Raw genomic sequence first — 26,881 nt, 5'->3', positions numbered from 1 at the left:
TCACTTCATATTTCGAACAAATCTCCTTTCTTCTTCTTTCCATGCGTTTAAGTCTAAATCTGGCAGATCTTTACAACGCACCAAAGGATTTCTGTAAAAAAAAAAAAAAAAAAAAAGACTTGCATGAAATTGTATATATATATATATATATATATATATATATATATATATATATATATATATATATATATATATATATATATATATATGTAGTTATAGAAGAGACTGAAGTTATAGTTATATAAGTTATAGTTATATACATATAGTTATATGTAGTTATAGAAGAGACTGAAGTTATTTAAAAGATATTTCTAATTGTTCAGAACGTTCTGCGTGTTTACACATTCACGTGCACGTGTTTGACTGATGAAGGCTAGGATGTACTCAGACAAGTTAACTTTTAAAAAACAAGTTAACATTTAACTACTATTTAAATGTTTAGGATCTCATGCTATTTCCAGACTTCCGCAGTTTTCTCTCTCTCTCTTGCATTAATCAACAGTGTAATAGTTCTTCTCTACCGACTGAGCTACGAAGGATCTATTATTATTCAACATTTAATTATCAGTAGTTAGTTATTCTCACAAAAATCACACTAATAGTCTTTTTTGATCGCATTACGGTATATCTTGAAAAGTGATAAGCCTGTAATGTATTTGGATCAGTTGCTTTCCCATGGCAACAAAATATTATTGTTTATTGTTACAATCTAGCAATTTATATTTCATTCTGTTTCAAGTAATGAAACAACAGATTCTAGAAATCAAGTTTTATTGTTTTAAATGTTTAATTGTCATACTGCATGTTCGTTATATTAATATATCCTCCTCCTCCACGACGTTTATAAACTTCTGTTGAAATAGTCTTTTAGACAACTACTTAATTTTTAACAAAGCCGAGAGCATAAATAAATAACGTTGTCTTATGATGATAATTGATTATTTTTACCTTTTGCAAGAAGTTCTCATACTTTCTCGAGCGATCACTCGAAGGTGGCTGTTTTCACAAAGTATTTTTGATAATTTTGTTTTTCTAATTTCATGTAACTGAGCTGAAAACAAAAACGAGATAAAAATCTTAATGCTAGAATAATAAGTTCAATAAATAATTATTAACTAATAAACACTCAATTGAAGGCAATACATTCTTATATGTGAATTAAACTCATCTTTAGTCATTAGTTATGAAGACAGATGGCGCATGCGCAGACAGATACATTTCATGTATAACTCAGACAAAAATGATTACGTAAGATGATGAGTACTATATATATTTATTTTTAAATAAACAACTAATAAGATGATGAGATAAATGTAATATTCATACCGGTTGAGAACGAACCCCTTTGTCCACTATGTTCGAAGTAGTAGCGGTCTCCAAACTTTAGCTGGTAGAACTGGATAGCAATGATGCACGCAAAAGTCGGCCCAACCACCCCTCCTCTTCGAGGTATTTCCGATAATCCACCCGAGAACAGGTCAATGTCATGAACAGATCTGAAACCATAAAACTATACTGAAAAAAAACAAAAAAAAAAACAAACAAACTTGAGATCGAGAAAATTATTCATATATATATATATATATATATACAGATACCTGTAAAGACTCTCTAAAAGCCTTCTGTTTTCTAGAGACATCATTTTATCTAAATCTTGAAAAGTTTCAATTTGGTGACCATTACAAAGCTTGACATATTTAGTATATCCTGGAAGTCCGTGATCTCTTCCACGTTGAATGTCAAAAGACGCCAGGTCCAGTCCGTATTCACTTCCTCTCACTTGATACAAATGGTTTGTGACGTCATTAATCATATATCTATCCATGCTCTGAGATGGACTTAAAAGGAAATGCCTTAGATGGGGTTCGACACTATGGTTGTATAGCTGAAACGGATGGAAAAACACATCTCGAAGAGGTTCTCTGGATTCTGTGGGTCTCTGTGGACTGTTGATATTAGAATGACCAAATCGGAATGCAGCAGTGGAAAATTCATTGAGTATAGAGGGCTGGATGGACACATTGTACTTCGTGGTTCCTGATGAGAGAACTAAAAGGTTGTGTGATATCATGGTCTTGTTCCCAAGGGTTAAAGGTAGAAATTCGTTGTAAGTGATCATTTGCAATTGGGCACCTACGATCCTCCTGGAATGATAAATTGGTTGAAGAAAGTCAATATTATTGTTTGAGTGCGGAAGAATGTTTCGTTACTTTGTGTTTAATGCGTATCTTACCTTGCTTCTTGGAAGATACGTTCATCACTCCAGAATGGATTAATTGCTTTAAGATTATCTGCCAAACGATTGTGTTGTCTTACAAACACTGTGTGCATGCTGGTGAGGGTGGGATGTTGGTTAACCCGAATATCACCTATAAAGAATGAGGAAAAGCAATATTATTGACTTTAAAATTTCAATTTTGTGAAATAGAACTTGTGTTAAGATCATAAAGATGATTTTATTTGGTGTTTAAGTTATTTCCAGAATAGGGTGAACTCCAGATGTAGATGATCCATGAATTCTGTAATGTCGGAATGACTGTCACTGCCATGGTATGAGATTGCCATTGCAACATCTGGTACTTTTTAAAGAGGTGGAAATGCTCAACAAAAGAATGTGGGAGTGTGGCATGGACTAAATTATCGTGAAAGAAAAGGAACAAGAGATGCAGGTGTTAAAACTGTAGGTCGATTTAGCAGAAATCAAGAACATTCGAGCAAACATATCTATTGCTTGCCCAAGTTTAGTAATCAGGTGTGTGGCATGTATCAGTAAAGAATAACCTGAGACCAACAACAACAAAAAAAAAAACTCAAAGAATTTCGCATTCAGCAAAGCATCTTTTGAAAACTATCAACCTTATGAAAAACTCGTCTAGCAGGCTGTGAAGTAGCTTCTAATCATTTTAATTATATCTAATTTTATGTTACAAATTAATTAAAAGACGATTATTGTTGTCGTTCTTTGGAATTGAGGTCGAAGCATCAAAGTGCATTATATCTGTTGTTGCGTTGGGTGTATTCTTGCTGGTTTAACTAGTTTCCGGGAAGGGGGGGGGGAAGAAATCCTTCTACGTTCATATGAAATCGTCTCACTCATCCCATTTCCTGTCGTCAGCAATATTACCGATGGTAGTTAAATCATAATGCTCACTTCTCCATATGAAGACGTTTCCAGTCAGACTGATACTGTCTTGTGGTCTATACGGAAAAAGACAACACAAAGGTCCTCTTAACTGATGCATTTTCATATGCAAAGTTCAATTACCTTATTTCTTGAAACACACTACATTTTTTTTTTTTTTTATATAATCTCAATTCCAAAATTTCGAGCAAAGTTTTCATAATTTCAGCATAGCTGTAATATCGCTGTAAATTTAAGATGATATTTAGGAAGCTCGCGGTTAGGCAATTTCGTGAATAAAAAAAAAAAAAAAAAAAAACAGAAAGAAAGAAAGAAATTCCAAAATGAGCAACAAAAGCAGTCAATGCTAATTGAAGAGCAGCTAAGAATCTGTTGAAGGTAAGAAGACGCCTTTAATTACAGAGAGAATTAGAATATCGGTTAAAAATTGAAACAACCAATGCCATTCATTAAGATAATAATTTTAACAATAAATTGTTATTTATAGATAATTTTAATTAAACAATAAATAAATGCGTAACTTAAGACAATCTCTTCAAGGATATCAGGTGAAAAAAAAAAAAAAAAAAAAAAAGAATCGCCGAGCAATGGCGGCATCGTTCATGCACACTTTAGCGTCATTTCAAAGTTTCAGTTCTCTGAATTACAATTTGGAAATGCACCGCTAAATTTCGAAAGTTATATAACTGGCAAGCGTGACTTTCGTAGACTAACCTGCATAGAAACATTTCAAGTTCTTGTCTGGAAGGCTGCATTCATCTGAGTCTGGCTTCGGACTAGGAGGTAGAAGATGCCCAACGCCTACATGGAATGAAGTCTTCATGGTTCCTAAACCAGTTGAAAGGGAGAAAAATGCTTCTGAATTCGAACCTAATTTTGAATTTCACTTTAATGAAAGCATGCCATTTTAATTTCAACTCGTAGACTGTTTATTTTCACACAAATGCACACAACTCGATTTCAATAAATTGCCCTTAATTTACTTAAAAAACAAAGTAATTTGTTATACATGAGAATACAATCATTTTCAATTTACCAGCTAGTCTTGTCGGTAACCATTCCGCATCATACACTAGAAATGCTATTATATTAAAAATATATTTACCATTTCCGTTACTAGTACGTAAAGATATTGCATCTTCATTTGAATTACCATACACTTGCGAGGCGTCGATAAAAGCCGTCACCTGATTGGTCTGTTCCCGAGCACCTGAAAACAAATTTTTATAGTTGTATTTTTATAGTTGTAATGATAATCATAATAAAGCACAAGAATTATGATTTTTTTATTTTTTTATTTTATTGATTAATTGACAGTGATGTTTGTGAATATCTTTAGGAGTCAGATAATTTTCATCTCCTGATGTATCACATTCTAATTATTGGAGTCTTGAAGTAGTTTGAAAACGATCTGTGTTCGGTCTCTAAAGCAGGATTTTCTGGGTTATGATTTCACTACAGACTCCATGGAGTTGGCAAACTCATCGTGAGGAGGTTCATTCAGCTGATAACGTATTTATCATACTGGATCTTAAAATCCTTAACACTCCCTGCATAGACAACATATTTCGGTAATAAGTTCCAGTCTCTGACAATTCTCCGTGTAAAAAATCTGCTCCTTACCACACTTTTACACAACTTCCAGGAATGACTTGTGGTTCTTCCCCTCCCACCTTTTACTCTTTTTATAATTCCCTCTGAATCAATCTGATAAAATTCCCTTACTAACTAAAACGTCTCTATCATATCACTGTTTTATCTCCTATCCACCAAACTCTGCAATCCACATTTCTTCAAGCCAACATTCCAGAGTCCTGATATTGTCACTCATCTCTGGATACTCTACAATGTTTCCGCACCTCAATGAAAACTGCGTGACCAAATCTGAGCACGACATTCAAATTGTGGCCTGAGTTGTGCTTTATACAGTGGCACAACCACCTCTTTATTCCTACATGTTACTGCTTATCATAACAGTATTACGATGTGCAGCCTTTGCAACCCTAACAATATTCCCTCTAAACTTCAGTCTGCTGTCAATCATCACTCCCAAATCTCTAATCTCATCCACTTCCTGCAGTACACCACCATCGACATAGTACACAGTCTTATATTTCTGCACTCCAAAATGCGACACCTTGCACTTATTAGTGGGAGTAACATTAAAAAAACAGTAAAATAAATTCTCTAACGCCTTTTCAGTCCTAACTTTTTTTTTTTAAAGTAAATGGTAGGCAACCGTACTTCCTTCCTTTACGTAGAGGTGAATGGAGATGTGGAATGTGGCAGGCAACTGCCGCCATCTCGTGTCTAATTTTGAATAGTATTTTTCCTTTGTGTGTACTTTTTATTTATTATATTTGAATTATATCTGAATTATATTTGAATTATAATATTTAAATTCTCAGATTTCTTTCGGAAAAAATATGCTTCCCTATCCCATAGAGCAACAGCGATGGAAATTATTGAAAAATGCCTAAAAACACACTGTAATCAATAGTTATCATGAGATGCGTAGCCACTTTCTTATAAATATTCAGTACAAATTCGATTTAGGATTTTGAAAAATATATTGTAAAAAGAAAGCACCTTTTTTTTTTATTCTCTCACTGATTAGTAATTAAATTTATGAGATAATGTAATCTTCATATTGCTGTAATTATTCAGTAATAATTAGCAAAATATTAAATCTGTGTTTCAATTTCGGTTACTACTAGAACCAAACAGTTTAAAATCCTGTGCAGTTTTCTTGTTAATCTGCATCAAGACTGAAAAACACCATTGACGAACGGTGGTCCACTTTATTTATTTCTAGTATAAGCAATTCACGGTTAATTAAATAAAGAATAAATAATTTAGAATTACCCTGTATTTTGTTTATTTCGTATGTCTGATATTCCAAAGTAGTTTATTATTATTATTATTATTATTATTATTATTATTATTATTATTATTATTATTATTATTATTATTATTATTATTATTATTATTATTATTATGAACTGGGATAAGTGAATAAGACTAATGATTTCAATCGAATTATTCCAGTTTCGTGAACATATTTTTATTAAAAAAGATTTTTTTTAAAACTAAACTAGTACTAAAAAACAAACCCGACAAGATTCGTTAGTCATCAGACTAACATCTTCAAGGGTAAAGTTTAACATCTTCAGTTTAAAGCACAAACTATAAGAAATTACGAAAAAACAAGTTCATTTGTTTGTATTATGAAAATCCTGAAGTTGGTATTATGAAGGAGGTTCATAATACCAACAAATGTATTACAACGAATAATAATTTTATTTGTTGCAATTTATACTTTATTATAACTAGTGTAACATATATATCAGATAACAAACTAAAAGTACTAGATTTAATTTTTTTTCAGATAATTATTTCTAAAAGATAATAACATTTTTCATAAGAATTTATATTCTTATCTTAATATTTATTAGTTATATTGACAATTTTTAAACATTTCATTTAGGTTCATAGTGTAATATATTACCCTACACTTTTAATATATGCAATGCGATATGATCTTAAAATGGAGTTGAAAATAAGCTAGATTTGTGCAACATGTGGAAATTGGATTACTACTCTCTCTCTCTCTCTCTCTCTCTCTCTCTCTCTCTCTATATATATATATATATATATATATATATATATATATATATATATATATATATACAGTATATATATATATATACTGTATATGTGTGTGTGTGTGTGTGTGTGTGTGTGTGTGTGTGTGTGTGTGTGTGTGTGTGTGTGTGTGTGTGTGTGTGTGAAAGATACCAAGCTAGAGAGAGTAGTAATCTAATTTCCACATGATGCACAAATCTAGCTTATTTTCAACTCCATTTTAAGATCATATCGCATTGCATATATTAAAAGTGTAGGGTAATATATTACACTATGAACCTAAATGAAATGTTTAAAAATTGTCAATGTAACTAACAATTTTAAATAAAACTTGGTTTTAATCCTATTTCCAATGAAAAATGCCAAGGTTTAAGTAATACAGAGCTTATAAATATTTTACTAAAACGTGCGGAGTCGTCCAGACTTGCACATTTTGTGCAAGTCTGGACGACTCCGCACAGACTCCGACGACAGACAGGTAAGTTACAAACTTGACTTACTTGTCTGTTTGCTTACTTGGGAAATAGGATTAAAACCAAGTTTTATTTAAAATTGCTTGGTATCTTTAATATATAACATACCCAAGTTAAAAAATTTTCGACATCTATCTCTCATCCTGAGATTTTCATTTAATAAGGTCAAAGCACCTTGTCGCAACTTGTTTGGTAAAATTTATAAGCTCTTTGTATTACTTAAACTTGACGTGTTTATCAGAGCTCCTTGTAGTTTTACAGCAGTGAAGTTAAGTTTTGTTTTTAATGCTTAATTCAGAGTTATTTCATATCCAGCAGTTCAATCGGAGTTTACTACTGTACCGTAGGTTCGTGCTCGATAAACAGAGCAGGTAAGACTTTTAGTTCTATTTCGTTTTCATAAGCCTAGCCATGGATAAGTCCTTCGACGATCTCAATTTTCAGGAACTTTTGACGCTATTCAGGGATTTAGGCAACTTGCTACACAAAAAATGGCCAGATAAAATCGGAGCACACCAGATCCTTGAAGCGGAGACCGAGGATACCCATCCCTCTAAACTTCCTCACCCTTCACATGACAACGCCTGCGAGCCAGCAATAACTACTGAAGACATCTCTCCTTCAAACTCCAGTAGCTTTCAGGAAGTTAAACGGAAGAAGAGAAAGAAAAAATCCCCTGCAACAGATCCTGAAATAATACCTCAGACGTCGGAAACTACAGCTCCAATGGATACATCAGCGCTAGCTGATGAAAGAACAGGGACATTGACACAGCGCAAAGAGAGGATTCCGCCAGTAATCTTGAGAGCTAAAGAAAACTGGTCGTCACTTGCAGAGACGATGAAGAACAATAACATCAAGTTCTCATCAGCTGAAAACACCGACGATGGAGTCCGCATACAGCCCGAAGGAGAAACGGACTACCAGACTTATGGATGAACAGAAAGTCCCATATCACACCTACCAACTAAAAAGCGAAAAAAACCTCAAGGTAGTCATCAGAGGTCTGGCAGAAACCATAACAACTGATGAAATAGCTACTGACCTCAGATCACAAGGTCTTGAACCAATACAGATCTCGCGCATGTACCGCGCAGACAAGCGCCCCATGCCTCTGGTCTTAGTGGAGATCAGTAAAGACCACAGAGCAATTTACGACCTTACTATAGTCTGCAACTTAGTCATCAAGACCGAACCACTCAGAAGAAAGGCATCCGCCGGTCAATGCCACCGCTGCCAAAAATTTGGGCATGCACAAAAGTTATGTAAAGCAGATTACAAGTGTGTAAAGTGTGGTGACAACCATCCCTCGCACACTTGCACAAAACCATCGTCTACACCTGCTAAATGTGCGAATTGTGCCGGCCCCCATCCAGCAAATTTTAAAGGCTGCTCATTTCACCCATCTAACCAACGGAAGACTAGAGCGGCGTTGGCTCCGCCCACTGAGATTCAAGACACCAAACCTTCGCCGGAAGTCACAGTGCGGAGTGTTCCCGCCGATAAAACATACGCTTCTGCGGTCTCTCCGCGGATTTTACCCGTAGCCTCGACAGATTACAATGAAAATTCTGCACAGATTCTTGCTGCCTCACTAGGGGAGATGCTAATAGCCTTTAGCAAGATGAACCCCAGCCAAGCCGACACTAAGAAATTCCTCAGGAATGCTCAAGTCATCTTCTCCATGATCACCCAATGACATGCTCTCCTGCATCTCGATGCTGATATCCCAGATATTTCCACATTGCTTCGTAACACTACCGCTACTTTTTCACCCAAGCAGCTTCTCATTCCGAGCAACTCATTCAAGAGTTTTCTAAGCGCCCGAAAGCTGCACTACCTTTCGGCTCAGGCCCTTCCGCATTGCCCTAATCAGGGTGAGCCGAGTGCTCGCTAACCTTTAAAATAAGTCTTTTTCATACCGATGACGGGATCAGAATCCACGGGATTGACATCCATCAAGCCACAGAAGTTAACAGTTAACAAACTTTGGCATTTCTGAAGCCTGGCTCCTAGTGATGAGACCTCGATAGGGGTCGGAACTGGTGGGGGCCGGCTTGGAGATAGGTTTTTGCCTGTCTCTGAGTAGGGCCACCGCTGAGATTATGGCTCTGGCTGGTGGTGGGGTGAGCCTGCCAATGGGTAGAGCCAACGCTGAGTTCTTTTCGGTGACGGAGTGAGTCTGTCACTGAGTGAAACAACGCTGAGTTGGACGGTCTTTCGGCCACTATGGAGTGGTCTAGGGATCGTCCTAATTTTTAGAGAGGTGTTTACTTAAATACACCTCTATAAAGGTCGAAACCGGTGGGGGGCTATTATGAATTCGCTCTCTTAAGGTTTTTGCCTTAAGGGAGCAATTTGAGTCTCAGGTGAAGGTGTTTTCCGGCACGGTCGGATGAGGGCTTTGTCGGTAAATGCTTTTCTTCGGAATTTGAGCGGTTCTGCTCGGTGGTGGTGGTGGTGGGTGGAAGGCCATCACTGAGTGGAGCCAACGCTGAGATGAACGGTCTTTCGCCCACAACTGAGTTGCCTAGGGATCGTCCGAATTTTTAGAGATGGCTTTACTTATTCATAAGGTCGAAACCGGTGCGGGCTTGGTTATCAGAGGCTCTGCTTGGGGGTAGGTTTTTGCCTGTCTCTCAGTGGGGCCACTGTTGAGATTATGGCTCTGCTTGGTGTTGGGGTGAGCCTGACACTTGGTAGAGCCCTTGTTGAGAAGTTCTTCTCGGTGACGGGGTGAGCCTGTCACTGAGTGGAACAACGCTGAGTTGGGCGATCTTTCGGGATCGTCTTATTTTTAGAGCCCGCTTCACCTATTCAAAAGTCGAAACCAGTGCGGCTCTGGCTCTGATTTGAGAGGCTCTGCTTGGGGATAGGTTTTTGCCTGTCTCTGAGTGGGGGCCATTCTCAGTGATGGGGTGAGCCTGTTAGTGAGTAGAACAACGCTGAGTTGGGCGATCTTTCGGGATCGTCTTAGTTTTAGAGCCCGCTTCACTTATACAAAGGCCGAAACCGGTCTGGGTAGTGGCCCTTTTCTTTAATGTATAGCATCATACATCTCTGCTAGGGGATGTGCTTTGCATTAAGGGTAAATACCAAGAATAGTGATCAAAGCTTATTCTACCTTTACCACGAGTTGCCTGGACTTGCACTACGTGTGGAGTCGCCCTGACTTGCACTACTTGGAGGAGCAAACTTGACTTACTTGTCTGTTTGCTTACTTGGGAAATAGGATTAAAACCAAGTTTTATTTAAAATTGCTTGGTATCTTTAATATATATATATATATATATATATAAGTGCGAGGTGTTCGAACACTTCTGTTTGGTAAAGCTAAAATCAATCTGCAACTTTAGAGAATTATAATTAAAACAATTTTAAGTTCAACGCTCACCAAGGGTACAACGAGGACACATGGAAGAGCGAACAAAGTTCAAGCAGGTTTGCTGAAACTGGGAGTAAAAGCTGTCTGTTTTATCCACACTAACAGGGAAGCACTGAGGATGGGTTTTAGTTCGTATAGGGCAGCACTGTATCATTTGATTATCCACTAAAATTAGGCAAAAAAAAAGCTCAATTAAATTATTAATTATATATATAAAGAAAATTAAGACAAATTAAAAATTTCAGAAGTTTTACGTTAAATTTTTTAAAATAAATTACCTATCTTTTGTAGCTTTAATAAATAGTAATAATCCACACTGTCATATTTTAAAATTAAAAGAATTGGATACTGTTCACAGTAAAGAATAGTTTTAATTTTTCTTAAAAAATGTATTAAGGAATTGCGTTTTGTCTAGTTTGAAAAAAAAAATAAAAAAATCTAGAATGTATTAACTTCTCTGTGACATGAAATGTTCAAAGATACCTTATATCCTTATATCCTTATATTTGTGATAAAATATAAGGAAAAACCCTGCAATTTAGAATTTAATAAAATTGTAATAGCTAATCATCACTATTGCGTATTTTGTCAGAACACCCACCAGAAACACCAGATGGCACCACAAGTCACAATTTTTAAATTAGAGTACTGTATATATGAAAATGACGATATTAGGATAAAAAAATATACATCTAATAATATTAATTATCAGCTTCAATGTTGATAATTAAGCAGTTAAAAATACTTACTTGTTCTGCTGAGCGGAGTAAATGTAATATCGTGAGCAAGAAACTGGCCCCACTGCATGAACATATGGCTAATCAGCTTTGATGGTCTATCGTTTTGATGATGTACTGTTGTAGAGATTCTACGTAGAAAAGGTAATGGATTTTCAGTACTAGATGAACGAGGAGAAGAAAATCCTAACAGAAAGAATAAAAATATTTTTTGTATTAAAAATAATAAAAAGTTATAAATATGAAATAGGATTAAAATTTCTACTTTCAAGAAACAATAAGATATACTTATTTAGAAAGAAAAAATGTATTTGTTAGAATTCACCGAATAAATAATTGAATCATATAATTAAATTAAAAAATCATTTATATAAAGTAAATATAAACATAAAGTATATATATATATATAAAACACATCTCACTAAGAGATGTATACTGCAATACATTATGGGTGGGGTCACTACCCAGACCGGTTTCAACCTTTTGAGGTCTCCTCAGTGAAACCGGTCTGGGTAGTGACCCCACCCATGCATAGAAACTTGTATAGGTAACGTTGATAAGGCTCTGTATTACTAAAACCTTGGTATTTAGGGTCTAGCTACTCACAGTGGAGACCTCAAAAATAGTTGAAACCGGTCTGGGTAGTGACCCCCATCCATAATGTATAACATCATACATCTCTTAGTGAGATGTGCTTTACATTATGGAAAATACTAGGAATAGTGATCAGAGCTTTACCCACCTTTACAATGAGTTTCCCTGGTGTTGCACCACCTTTAGACTTGAATTACGTTCAGGCGCAAACTTAACTGTTTGCTTACTTGGGATTAGGAGTAAAATAACCAAGTTTCTAAGGCGGTATAATCTTAGAATAAGTGGCTGTAAGGACCATGGAGAAAGACGTCTGTTTCTTGGAAGTTACATTGTCGTCTTAAGGAGATTGTTTGTTGATTATGTATCTTTCTGTTGATAGTATTGATTCACCGACATATAAATTATCAAAATACCTACAATTTTCCTTAAAAGGTCTAGTAGGAAAATCTTCCTTTTACATTAAAAATTCAACGCACTTCGCTTCTAAAATCAAAGATATAAAGCTGAAGAATGCCGATATTTGATGTTGTGGCACTTTTTACAAATGTTTCAACACAGGATGTTCTCAGCATTTTAAAAAACAAGATCTCTAAAAAGAGTTTGCTCTCCTCTAACACTGCATTAGTTCGGGATATTTTAAGTTCGAAGAGAAACTTTATAAACAGAACAAAGGACTAGCTATGGGTAGCCCCCGTCTCCAATACTGGCCAACATTTTCTTCGAGGATTTCGAGGAAAAAGCCATCTCTAAAGCAACATTAAAACCTAGAACATGGCTCCGCTATGTGGACGATATATTCCTTATTTAGGAGCATGGTGTAGAGAATCTTCACAATGAATCATTTAAATAACTTCCACCAAGACATAAAATTTCCGTCGAGATTGAAGAAAATGGTTCCCTTTCATTTCTAGACATGAAGCTTATTAAGATGTCTGATTTCTTTAAGGATCTCAATCTTCAGGGAAATCAATACACACGGATAGATACCTACGTGCATCCTCACATCACTATTCCGTACAAAAGTTAGGTATCATTTCTACATTGGCTCACCGTCCTCCTCACTATTATTCGATGAAGAAGAACTAAAATATCTAGAAAGAACTTTCTTAAATAATGGATACTCTTCGAAAAAAATCATTAAGAGGCAACTATACCAGCGCCCTCGAAACAACACAAAGATCCCTAACAACCCCAAGGGTTATATTTCTTTACCCTACATCAGCTCGCTCTCCCGGAACCAGGAAGAATTTTGAAAAAATTTAATATAAAATTTTCAACTCTTCCGAAACTAAGGTCAGTTCTAAGCCACCCAAAACAGGCTCATAACCATCTTCAGTTCCCCGGTGTATATAAGGTAATATGTGATTGTGGGAGGCCATACTATGGCCAGACTGAGAAGTCAATCCTCCTATGGCTAGAGGAACATCAGAGAGACATTTCATACAACAGAATCAGAGCAAGCGCACTCTCAAGTCACATCTTATTCTCAGTGAACACAAACGATGAAGGCCGCCAACACGGAGTAGATTGGAATGTTTATGTTTGTCACGATGAAGTAGAACAGCGCATAGTAGTCCAGAGGAATTGCCCTACACTTGTCTCATAGTTACAGTCTTCCTGAGTCGCATAGTTCTGCTATTAGGTAATGGCGTACGTGTGATCTCATACGCTCGCATTTGCACAACAATAGAACTTCAGAATTATAACGACAATTAAAACTTAACTTTAGTTTACAAGTCTGTTATTAAAATGGCACAGTGTTTTTTTCATGTTTTTTTTTTATTTGCTTTTAGTGTTACCACACACCTGAAGAAGTCGTTTTGACGAAACATGTTTGTGTGCTTCATTAAATTAACTTGTTATCTATTTTCTCGGTTTCAGGCAGTCAGTCAAAAAATGCTGAACATAACTAATCACCGAGTAAATGTAACTAAAAAGTAAATAAATATATATATTAATTTATATATATTTAAACTTATGGTGTTATTCCCCATTTCCCCCCAAAATAGAAAAAATGCTTGATGGTTATGATTAAAATAAATTATTTAAATGATATTTTATAATTAAATTTTTTTTTTTTTTTTTTTTTTTTTGAGATTTAGTAGTCAGTAGTAACTCACCATCACTGTATTCTGGTGATAGCAGCCTTTGGAAACACGTAAACGAACGACCCCAGGATGGATTCTGTGGGTTGTTACAACTACCATCTTGTGTTCTGTATTTGCTCTTCTGGCACAAAGAAATAAACTCAGCAGCACATGCTTGGGATTTCTGACGGGGTAAGTGTCCTCTCAGCTGCTGATTGGCTAGCCCGAATCTTACCTGATCCGTAGAGAGTCCAGCTCTGCATGTGCATAATACATAAACAGAGTTTAGATAAATACAACATAAAAAATTACAATTTAGAGATCTCTGTCTGTCTGTCTCTCTCGCGTTCTTTTTCAAACAAGAAAGAAAAGTAGGTATTTTTCTTAATTAACTATTATATAACGTCATATCTAATGATAAGACTTATTTTCAAAAAAAAAAAAAAAAAAAAATATATATATATATATATATATATCATCATCATCATCATCATCAAATTCCTGCCATGTACCCTCAAGGGGTGTACAGGATATGATAGTACTACATGAAAACTTTGCATCATTACTGATCCCTATCTACAATTTTCCTCCAAATCAGTCTGTTACTTGTCAAGACTCCAACATTATCAGATCTTATATTTCTATTGTCTAAGACACTTTGTGCCGTATCAATCCACCTTGGTCTTCCTCTGGGTCGTTTTCCTGCGAACCTGGCAGAGAACACTTGTTGTGCTAATCTTTCCTCGCCCATTCTGTTTAAGTGACCATACCACCTGAGATTAGCTCTGTTAACGCATTCCTGGATGCTGACAATGTCAAGTTCTTTCCTAATATCCTCGTTTTTAATACCATATTGCCATTGATGCCATCTGTTTACGCCTCTAATCTTTCTCAGGACTCTCATATCTGCAGTCTCTAGTCTTTGGTCAAGTGTTTTACTTCAGACCCAGCTCTCAGATCCATAAGTTAAAACTGGTTTGAAAACTATCTTGTATACAGCTAATTTAGTGTTCTGACTAATTTCTCTCTTATTTCATATGCATTTATTCAATTGACTTCCCATCATACCAGCTTTGTTGATTCGGATGTCTATTTCCATATTTAATTTACCATCTTCACTAAAAATCATACCTAAATAGCTGAAATGTTTTACTTGTTCCACAGGTTCTCCATTCACAACACATTTGACATTTTCAAATGTTCTGCCTATTTTCATTGTCTTTGTCTTTTTATTGCTGACCTTCATACCATATCTATTACAACAGTTATTAAATTTAGTCAGAGAATCTTTCAGACTTGTAGCGGATTTATTTAGAAGTATAACATCATCCGCATACAGCAAAGAGCTGACATTAACATCTCCAATTTTGATGTCATGTTTAATACCACTTTCCTTCATAATGTGATCCATATAGATAATGAATAACAGAGGGGATAATGTACATCCTTGTCTCACACCAGATTTAACATTAAGCCATCTTTGTGTACTTCCTTCAATTCTAACTGCTGACTTACAACCCAAATAAAGACTAAGTATTGCTTGATATAATGCCCCATTGACACCATAGAACTGCAGCGTATTGAACAGCTTCTCTCTTGGCACCTTGTCATATACCTTTTCCAGATGTACAAAACTTAAATACAGATCTTTGTTATATTCCCATACTTTCTCGACTATTTGTCGTAAAGTGAATATCTGATCCTAACAGCCTCAATTTGGCCTGAATCCAGCTTGTTCTTCACCAAGCTTTTCTTCCACAATTCTTCTCAACCGTTTCTCAAGTATACTTGCATAGATCTTGCAAGGAACACTCAGTAGGAAATACCTCTGTAATTCACACATTCAGTTTTATTTCCCTTTTTATATATGTACACTATGAGAGCTCTATTCCAATCATCGGGAATTCGTCCCTCTGTCGAGGCATTCTGATCTATGCAGTGCAGCCACTGTAAGACTCTTATACCACCATACTTCAGCATTTCTGGTCGAATATCATCTACTCCTATTGCCTTTCCACATTTCAAGCCTTTGATGGCTTTTTCTACTTCAGGTATGGATATGTATTCCTGACTGCATGCCTGGTCAGTGTTTTTTACCACTGTGCTGTCATCACTGCTTGTTTCATTTAGCAAATTTTCAAAGTAATTTCTCCATACTTCAAGGATATCTTTTTCTCTCGTTTTCATGTCACCTTTGTCATCTCTAACTCCTTTTACAGCACTGTTTCCTCCATTCCTAAGCTTCTTCAACAACCTCCAGAATATTTTGCCACCTTCTTGATATTTATTTTCTATGTTCTTGCCAAAGTGCTCTCATGACTTTTGTTTAGCTAGTTTTACACACTCTTTAGCTTTCTTACATTTGTCTCTGTATTCTCTAAGAGCACAAGCTGACTTATATGCCAGGAACTTTTGATATGCTTTCTTCTTTTCCTTCACTGCCTCTTTAACTTCCTGCGTCCACCATGGAGTTCTGATTTTTCTATCCTTGCAGACAACTTCACCACATGCCTCTCGAGCTGAATCAATCAGGGTTTTCTTCAAAGCTTGCCACTGAATCTCCAAGGTTTGGTTCTTGTTCTCAAACTGTTTCAATTTTTCTTCAATAATCTTTGTGTATTTTAGTGTACAGTTCACATCTGAGAGCTGCTCAACTTCTATTTGCTTTAAAACGTTCTTATATGTTATTATTTTCAATATGAAATTCAATTTTATCCTGCTCAAGACTAAATGGTGATCACTTCCAATTTCAAATCCTCTGTACACTCTGGTGTTCTGCACCAGAGAGAAAACATCACTATCAACAATAATGTAGTCAATGAGACTTCTTATTCCTAGCCTCTTCTCTCCATGTGAAATTGTGCACATTTTTATATTGGAACATGGTGTTAGTAATAACCAGTCCATGTCCTGAGCAGAAATCCAACAGGTATTTGCCATTATTATTAGCTTTGCTGTTTTCTCCAAATTTTTCCCCAAACATTTTTGTATGTCTGACAATCACTTGCTACTCTGCTATTTAGATCCCCAACAAGGGCCAACTTTTCCTTTTTCATTGTGTTAGTAGCTTCTCTAGAGACTCAAAACTTTCCTCCATTTCTCCCTTAGTAGAGCCTTCTGTGGGACCATAGGCACAAATAAGTCTCATTGTCCAGTTCCCATTCTGATATTTGCCCAAATCACTCTACTTGACACTGTTTGCCATTCAAGAAGATTAGCCTCGTATTTTGTGTTGAATACTATGGCTACTCCTTCGTTTCCTTGATTGTCATTGCCTGCATATAACATTTTGTATTTATTGCTCAGAAAGATTTCACCAGTTTTTCTCTTTTTTGTTTCAGTCACCCCTATTATGTAGATCTGGTACTTATCTATTTCCTCAGCTAGCTCCATTTCTTTGCCATTCAGGCTTCTTATGTTGATAGTACCGATCTTTAACTTGGTGATGTTGAATTGGGGGTGTATTTTTAGATTTGTTCCAGTAGCTGACTTTTCGCTGTTCTCCCTGGTTCCCTGGCGAAAACAACGGGGGCCTTGTTTAACCGGGCTACGCCCCAGCCGGCATGAAATTTTGTCATGTTGTAGCATCATTTTGTACTTTGGTTTAACCAATAGGAATACAATTTAGTCCATCCTCGTTCGTTCGATATCCAGGTAGATACCCAACAGGGCACCACGAGAAAGTGAGGATTGGACATTAGGTCAGAAGCCCTAGTCTGTTCTCCGCATTCCTTTAAAGGCTATGTGGATGTCTCCTCTCAGTTATACAGCTTTGAACCTTAAGCACCCTAAAGAGCTGTGGAGCTAATCCTTAAAGAGCTGTGTTCTATGGTAAATACATACATATTCATAAAAAAATATATATTTATTAATTTATTTTGTGAATAATGTTACATGAAGTATTAACAATATAATGAACTTTTCAATAATTTCTTACTTGATTCAGCCGTTCACTGGTGTCATAAAATTATTACCTTTAACTGATAGCTTATATTCCACCTCATCATCAATTTATTAATAATTCTACTTAAATAAATAAATCACAATAATGCAAACGATATGATAGTATACAGTACATTGTTATAAATTAGTTGTTTGTATTAGAAATAGTTCATGTAATTGACTTATATCCAAAATCATCTTCTATTTAATAATAATTTTGACATATTTTTTATGTTTTGTTTTTATTTATGGAGAACTCATCTACGAAAGGTTGATTAACCTACAGTACGTTAGTATTGGGAATATGCAAGAAGGAACTTAATCATGTTTGACTTAAAGAGCTGTGGACTGTTCTATAGTAAATACATGTGGCAGAAGACTGTTCCAGAGGGCAGCAGTGGAAGGGAGGAACGAAGAGGAGGAAAAATTGTCCTGTGGGTTTGGAGTTAAACTGTAAGAGTATGTTGATTGGCTGCTGCATTTTAGCCGGATTTGACAGAGGATGTGTGCGTGTGTGTGTGTACTGAGGGGAGGGGATTATTAATGCCAGTTTTAATGCATAGCGGCCATAAAAAGTATATATTGAAGATGCAGGCTGCTGAAACCGAACACCTGTGTGAAAGTGAGTAGGTGCACGAGTATTAATGAGAGAGGGGTCATCGATCAATCTAACTGCTGTTTTCTGTATCCAGAATCCAGTCCTTTAAGGGGCTCTTAAGGGCACCTGAGATGTGACAGCATTATTCCATAGACGGACAAATGTGTGATTTGTTATTGAAGTAACGTCTCCAGCGAAAGAGAAGCCTAATATTTTGGATAGGAGGACGAAATATTTGTGATATGTTTGTGCCAAGAGAGAGAGAGAGAGAGAGAGAGAGAGAGAGAGAGAGAGAGAGAGAGAAAGAAAGATTTAAGGTTAGAGTTATTCCAAGAAGGTTAATCTCATCAATGATAAGGATGAATGGAAGAACAAGGGCTCATTTTGTGAGAAATAAATCAGACGTGTGTTTTATTGGCTTTGAAGTTGATAGTGTTATCCATACCTCCATGATGACTGTTTTGAAGATCGGAATTTAAGGTAGAAGAGGTTAGATTTCTGCAGATTGTGGTGATATGTGCTTTGCATAGGCAGATCAAGCGTGTGTCGGACATAGCAGCCGCAAGGGGCCCCGAGCTATGTGGAAAAATGAAAAGAGATCTAATAAGAACAATATAGACATATCACACATTTTTATTATGAATTGGAACAGTTTCTGCTATTTTTTTTAAAAGAAGGTAAGGACAAATTCAACACTGCCCCACAAGTATACCAGGCTATAATAGAAATGAAAAAAAAAACCAGTTAACGCCTTTGTGTCCTGTATAGGGAGTACGCGAGGCCGTTTTATCCCTATCTAACTTTTTTGAAGACTGAGTGGGCAGTTCAATCTCGCTGGCAGCCAATCAGAGATAGCTAACACAAGGCTATCACTAATTAATTGGTACGCAAACTCGTGATCCCTAACCCTAACACAATATTTTTAATGTTTGAAAATAGTACGGGTTCGACGGCCGATTTTCTTGAGTTTACGGGACGAAAAACCCGAGTTTCCGAGAGAAAAAACCTCCTTGGCGTGCCAGAGATCGACTTACTCGGGAATCAGTCGAAAAAAAGGCTTATAAAATGTTCCTGTAGTTGGCGACTAGATTTGAACCCAAGTCTTTCTTCGTGTAGTCAAGCGCTATGATATGCAAACGCCACTTCTACTGAGCTGCACAAGAGAAATGCCAACTTTTCAAAATGTAGACATTTTAGGGGCCTCGTGAATTTTTTGACAAGGGTATTCCAGGGTTAGTCACTTCAATTTTGATCATCTTCAATGAATGAGTAAAATGAAAAGTACCTTATGATTGATTTCCAATTCATAAGGACGTAGTTCCTCTCCCAACATGTCTCAGAAGATTCTCGAAATCATACATCCTGTCGTCGGTCTATCAACCAATTTGTTAATCTTACGAGACATGTTGGGAGAGGAACACTCCAGGGTTCGATGTTAGGGCCATTGTTACTTTATATAAAGTAAATATTCATATGTGTGTACATAATTCTTATATTCATAATTGATTCATAATTACACTCATACGTGATAAGGGATTATTATATTTTCCCCTTCAACAATGCAACTGTAAAAGAAGTTGCTCGCTAAATAGAGCACGCATTTGAAGGTCATTGTTGGAACACCACAGTGTTTATTTTCCATAAAGTGCATATATTTGTGATAATTATTGTAGCGTATATTGTTGCTATGAATTGTTCTGCCTAACAATAGCAAAACTATTCATTCCAACACAAAAGATTACCGTTTAAGGGTTGTTGAACAGCAGAATTACTACTTCTCATTAAAAAACTCAAATAATGGAAACAGCGAAAATGTCTCTCTGTCCAGGTTGCGAAAAGGTAGTTTATTTTGGTAAGTTCATTTAATCAGAATTATGATCCGTTTACTTCTTCCAAGAGATATTTCATATAAATCCTAGTCATTGATGCTCTGTCCCTTCCGATAACTACTTAAAATTAAAATTCCTGTTCAAATTGAAATGTTAATTAAGCAATGATTACTTTAAGGTGATACCTGTATATTAAAATTCGGTTTTATTTCATTCACAGCTGAGAAAATCTTGTTTAGTGGCAAGGAATGGCATCGGGGTTGTCTGCGTTGTGTGAAGTGCAACAAAGTCTTGAATCCGTGCAAGGCTTGTGGGGTAAGAATATGTTTTTGAAATATATACAACACACGCACACACACTTGTACCATTATGAAATAACATGCCTGATTTTATTTATTTTATTTTACTTATGTTTTCTTTACAGTATGAAGGAAAACCCTATTGTCCTATTCCGTGCTATAACTCCCTCTTTGGAATCGAAGGTAAACTATCACTAAATATTTTTTTTTTTTGGTGTGTGTGTGTGTGTGTGTGTGTGTGTGTGTGTGTGTGTGTGTGTGTGCGTGCGCGCTTGCGCGCACAGAATTTTAAAATTTCAATTTCAAGTGTGATAAACTGGAAGTGCCTCCCTCCCCCTTCTAGGTATATTTCCCTCATCCTGTCCCCTGCTTTAAATGTACATTAGTAAATAAAAGAGCTGTGATTTTCAAAGAAGGTATTATGGATATGTATTTCATGTTTGTTTGTTTGTTTCAGATTTCATTGAAGTTTATTATAAGTAGTCTTGAGAAGAAAAAGTGGAACAGCAAAAACTAGCAACTTTTTGATAATCCAGGATTTGTTTGAGTGATTGCTCGTCATGTTAATATTAAGCATGCTAAATTTGTGTTCGTTGTTCAGTTTATAATTATTTCTTGGCATTAATAAAGATATCGGATTAATTGTATTGTTTCATTTTTTTTTTTTTTTTTTTTGTTATATAAAACTTGACGTATTGGAACGCAAGATGACGAAAATTAACAGACAACATGGATTTTATTTACGTATATATTTTTATCAGTATACAGTTTTCTCCCTAGTATCAAGGGCATATTCTGTAAGTCTTTTAAATTAAGTAACAAGAACAGAAGCTGGTATATTGAATGATTACACTCGCGAACTGCACGTACATGTCGCAGAGTGTCATGATCTAATTATATTAAGGTTCTAGTAACACACACACACACACACACACACACACACACACACACACACACACACACACACACACACACACACACACACACACACACACACACATGTTGACAAAAGTATCTGGATACCTGTTTGTGGTAAAAAAATCCGTTTTAATTACATTTCTAGTATCGAGTGGGGACACCTTTGGCTGAATAATTGCAAATTAAGCAAATGACACAAACAATTATTTATTCATTTCTTATGCATGTGTGCATATGAATGTCTAAACTTGAATAAAGAACACTTATTAACACCCTTCTATCATTTAATTTCATTAGTATTGTTTATAACTTGATTTTTCTTTATATTCCCCCCCCCCTCTCTTAATCAGTACGGCTGGGAACCAATCATTTAGACATGCCACTCTATGGTGCGCTTTTAAACTTCTGTTTGTGTAAGAAGAAGAAAATGATCAAAAGTTGTGACAGTTATTCAACGAGATAGCTTGCTGTTATATAAATGTTAATTTTAAACTCGAGGCCATTATTGTAATAGAAAAGTTCGTTTAATACTCGAGAGATGGCGCACTTAAATGAGTAATTTTAATTAAAATCACTGTTCCGATTTGTTAAATTTCTATTTATTTTCTCTCTGGCTGTTCAACCTATCGCGCTATAAACTTCTGCCATATTGTTCACATTTCTTATTTTTGCTATTAGTGCTACCCTGAGAGTGAAATCAATGGAGAGACCTATGTATGATGTGTTTCTATATCTCTAAATAAAAATAACTATTTCGATAGCGATAATAACACTTATGACGTAATGTTCCCATGGCAACAGCTGGTTCCGCTATATATTCTCGCATTTGCCTAACATTTGTTGTTCCCATTCATCCATCTACTCTTCGGACATTATCAGATGCCGTATGGTCACTCCTTTTCTTGGTAATGCCACATTGATCCTCACCAAGGTGATTCTGTCGTATGCTTTTCTAGAGGCTTCAACTCTCTAAAGATCAGTTTCCACAGAAACACCATCCATCCATCTCATTGAAGGTCTACTTCTTTTTCTTTTTCTAGGACTTTACAGTCTCTTACTATTTAGAGATGTGTTCCTTCCATCCTTTCAATTTACCAAAGCATTTCATCTTCTGTCAATATCTTAAAGTGACCTTTTTTAGCACCCATCTATTTGATCCCTTTCAGTATTTCATATACTGTCAAAAACTGGCCATCCAGTTACAGAAGTTGGGGATGGGGGGAAGACCAAACAATGACAGTTTGCTTAATAGACCTTTGTGCCAAACTGGGTCAAAAGAGTTTAAGATATCAAAGGTAACCACTTGAGATTCGCCAAACCTTTCCATGGTGTTTGTCCAGAGATGGATGACATAGCAGATCCCCGATCGGCAGTGACGAATCCATATTGCCGGTCACATATTAGATAAGCCTTTAACGTCGCGAAGGAGTTGGGTATTGACGGTTCTTTCCATTTCTTTAGAAAGAAACTGAGGAAAAAGATATGGAACGGTCGTTTAAAGATTTGTCACCCTTCTTATGAATGGGCTGTATATGAGCTAATTTTAAGACTCCAGGATAGATGCTTGTGAAATAAGAAAGTGTAAATAGGAGGCATAGAGTAGGAGTCAACTCCGGGGAACAGACATTTACAATAATTGGAGGGATGCCATCAGGACCAGGAAACTTTTTTGGTATCCAATTTGAGCAAAATTTTTCTGATTCCTTTCTAGTGAAAGGTCAAACAAGGCATTGAGTGTTAGTTCGGGATGATTAGGAGACATTTACAATGATTAGCTATACAAGAGTTGGAAGGGAAAAAAAACATTCTTTGAATGATGATGCATCAGTACCGTCTGAGTGTAATGGTTGTGGGAGTAGTGTTGGTAGAAGTTACGGCTTTGGCTAGGGCCCAGAATACATATCTACAGTTTTGGCAGGATGCAAGCTGCTTCTTCTTCTTTTTTAATTTTTTTTTTATGGCTCTCTCAAAGTCAGTTTTTGGTGTGATCATTTTCTTGCAGTTATTCCATGTTTTGGTAAGCTGTATGTTTGAAAAAAACTTGACCAGATCTGACAACAATGGTCTAGATATGATCATAATCGCTATCCTGTTATCTGTTGATCACTTTCCTTCGGAAAATAGTTGTTATGTTGACTTCTAAACTCAAATTTTGCTTTACCATCACTCCAAAATTCTTTACTGCTTGGAGGACAGCTATTTAGATTGAGTATGCAGCCTTTCTTCTGCTGTCCCAAAAGTTTTCAAAAGCTCACGCTTAGCCATTAAAGGCTACAAACAATTTAGCGAAATCTAACTACCATTTTTGAATAAATATACACAATTAACATTTCTGCCATAAAGGGTGAAGCAAAATGCTTTTCATACTCCTCTCTAAAACAGTGATTGAAAAAGATTTAAAAATTTATGAGTCAATTGCTGGCTATAAATACATATATATATATATATATATATACAGAATTTCGTTGGTATAAATTAATTATAATTCAATGATATTAAAAATTAAAAGGTGTATTAGATGATTTTAGAAAAAAAAAACATTTTTTTTAATAATTTATATAACATAAAGCTTGTACTATTTTTTATAAAAAGAATGAAAAACCTATTAAAAAAAAGAGTAGTACAAATAGTAAAGTAGTAAAAGAAAAAGTAGTACAAATTAATTCACATCTACCTTAAACTATCAAACAATACTTCGTAGATGTAGCTTTTGGCGCCACCACTCATTTATATTGCCAAAATTTTCTTTTAGTCAGGTGTGTGAATCAACTATACATAACTCTACTTACTTTATGTATTCGATATATTTTCATTTAGGAAACAATTTTGATGATCGATAATAACTGAAAAATGAAAAACTTACTTTTCCAAAATTGTTCTCGAAGCTTCTTCAAATATTACTTGAATTCTTTCCAATTCTAAGGCTTTAGGGAGAGCAGTTAGAAACAGTTGGTGTCTACCTTCAGCACTAATCTTGGCGCAATTCAGAATCCTTCCTAAATAGTTAGGAATACATTACATATATTAAAAAAAAAAAGAAAGAGAAAACTCTCGAAAAAAGTTAGAAAATAATATTTTTAATGCATTCGCAATACTGTAAATATTTATTCTTTGTATTTGTTAATTTTTGTTAATACATTATACTAACACCAATTTTTTTTTTTTTTTTTGGTATTCCCGTGTGGTGGAGGGGATAAGAATAGCCCCAATGCAGCTCATGCATGTCGTACGAGGCGACTAAAATGGGTATCGAGGGAAGCTAATGGATGGCAATGCTGTAGCCAATGAAGTTCTAACTGAGGCTCGGTTATTGCTGTTATCCTACTGCCATGATCAGAGCTTTATATAGCTCAATAGCACCCTATCCTTACACTGTCCTATACAGATAATGGTGAATATGAAAAGCATTCTTGCTTCGCCCATCTAGCCAGTCCTTTTAAGGATTTAAGGACTAATAATTTTAATTAATAAAGATATAATATATTCATAATAGTTAGAAATACAGTATAATGTATCCCCGTGTGGTGGCCTGGATAAGAATAGCCCCACTGTAGCCCATGCTTGTCGTACGGGCGACTAAAATGGGTACCCAGGGAGGGTAACGGATTGCAATGCTGTAGCCAATGAAGATCTAACTGAGGCTCGGCTATTGCTGTTACCCTCCTACTGCTATGATCAGAGCTTATAGCCCTATATTATCCTATCCATACATTTTCTTTACAGATAACGGAGAATATGAAAAGCATTTTTGCTTTACCCATCTAGCTAAAAAAAGTTATTATTATTTTTTTTATAGTATAATATAAGTTTTAGATATATATTTTTTCAGCAAATTGCTAGAGATTTTTTTATAAGAGAAGTTTTAATATTTAAAATTTATAAAATAATTGTTATTTCCGGTTAAAGACTTCGGTTGCTCTACTCCCTCCCTCCTTTTTTTTTTTTTTTCTTTGTGGCTACCCCACCTGAAAACCTGTTGGAAACATAATACATTAATTGGCTAGATCACCAGGAATTTTGCAAGGAGAAACTTAAATATAGTATAGTTTTTACACGCTATATATCACTGAATCCAATAACTAGGCTGCCTGTTACTTTTTTTGTCTCTATGTTGTATTCAGGAGAACTGATGTTAACGAACAAAATCGTAACCTTATCAGCGTGAACATCAGCTGTTTTATTTAACATTCACTGCAAATGAATTGCTGTTTCAGAATGGAAAGAAGGGAGGTTTAATTCTATTTAATTTAGTGTGAATCTGCAGAAAACTTTACAAAAATTTTTAGAAATTTTTCAGAAATTTTGAAAACATGTTTTCTGAGAGAGAGAAAGACTCTATCTGCTAAATGGAAAGACCATAACATGAGAAAGAGGTACAATGCCTAACGAGCAATTAAATAAAAAGTATATTTCATTGAATTACAAATATTACGCTACTTTTAAATCACATCTGAGCAGTTACATTAGTTCATACCTTCACTCACTAGCTGGCGCTCCAGTTGACTTCTTTTGCTTGTTCTAATACGAGCAATTTTAAATGCTTGTTCAACGAGGTTCGTAGAAATCTGAATCAAAGATGAGGACAGTTCTTTCAGTTCTCTGGCTAATGGAAACAAATTGAATATTCTGAAAATGTTGCAGTCAGCTGGACTGGCAAGCAAAATAAAGAAAAGGAGCCAGATAACCTGAAAATCAACATTAAAGATTATTTCATTTAATTTTTTCTAGTTCGGAAGAAAGCGAATCACTAACGAACCAAATAAAAGGAAGCTTACCCATAGAGAGCCACGCATGGTTGTCAGTAGAATGTGAGCTGAGCGAGGTTTGCTGGTCAGTGCATATCATCTATACAGCAAAACAGTAAGCGAAATATTTAATATCTTCTAGTTTAATTAAACTTCTAGTTTAATGTTTTTAAGAGATTAGGTGTCGTCTGCTTACTTTTGAAACGACTGCGTGATTTGGTGCCACATCATTACCATTAAATGCACGAAGTTCGAATATGTGGATTATTTAACCAAAGAGGCGTGCTTTTTTATTAAGAAATGTTGTCAAAATATTGCCACCTGCAGTGTTTACGTAAGCTCTTGTTACAGATATCACTGCAAGTATATCGCATTACATATTTTATGTTTGTTTCGACAGTGACAACCACAGAGGATAAAAACAACCAAAAACGCATTATTCGCACAAGACTGTTTGTATCTTAATACTGCATGACTCATACTACAT

General features: G+C 35.6%; 1 protein-coding gene across 1 annotated transcript; it reads right to left on the bottom strand.

Moving 5' to 3' along the window:
* LOC150109911 (immunomodulatory peroxidase-like) lies at nt 1-26,442 on the bottom strand. The gene is made up of 12 exons (XM_090398007.1): nt 26,425-26,442; nt 26,124-26,334; nt 24,513-24,645; nt 14,097-14,320; nt 11,395-11,568; nt 4,248-4,352; nt 3,857-4,012; nt 2,234-2,369; nt 1,599-2,144; nt 1,327-1,496; nt 949-1,051; nt 1-91 (listed from the first exon to the last, which is right to left on the bottom strand). Exons 1-12 carry the CDS (start codon nt 26,440-26,442, stop codon nt 1-3), a joined length of 2,067 nt encoding a protein of 688 aa, XP_090254133.1.
* Between the last annotated feature and the right edge of the window lie 439 nt (nt 26,443-26,881).

This window comes from Typopeltis vanoorti, chromosome 1 (genome assembly GCF_054136105.1).
Source record: "Typopeltis vanoorti isolate ZY-2024b chromosome 1, IOZ_Tvanoo_1.0, whole genome shotgun sequence".
Taxonomy (NCBI): domain Eukaryota; kingdom Metazoa; phylum Arthropoda; class Arachnida; order Uropygi; family Thelyphonidae; genus Typopeltis; species Typopeltis vanoorti.
This window is presented reverse-complemented; position numbering and strand designations above follow the sequence as displayed.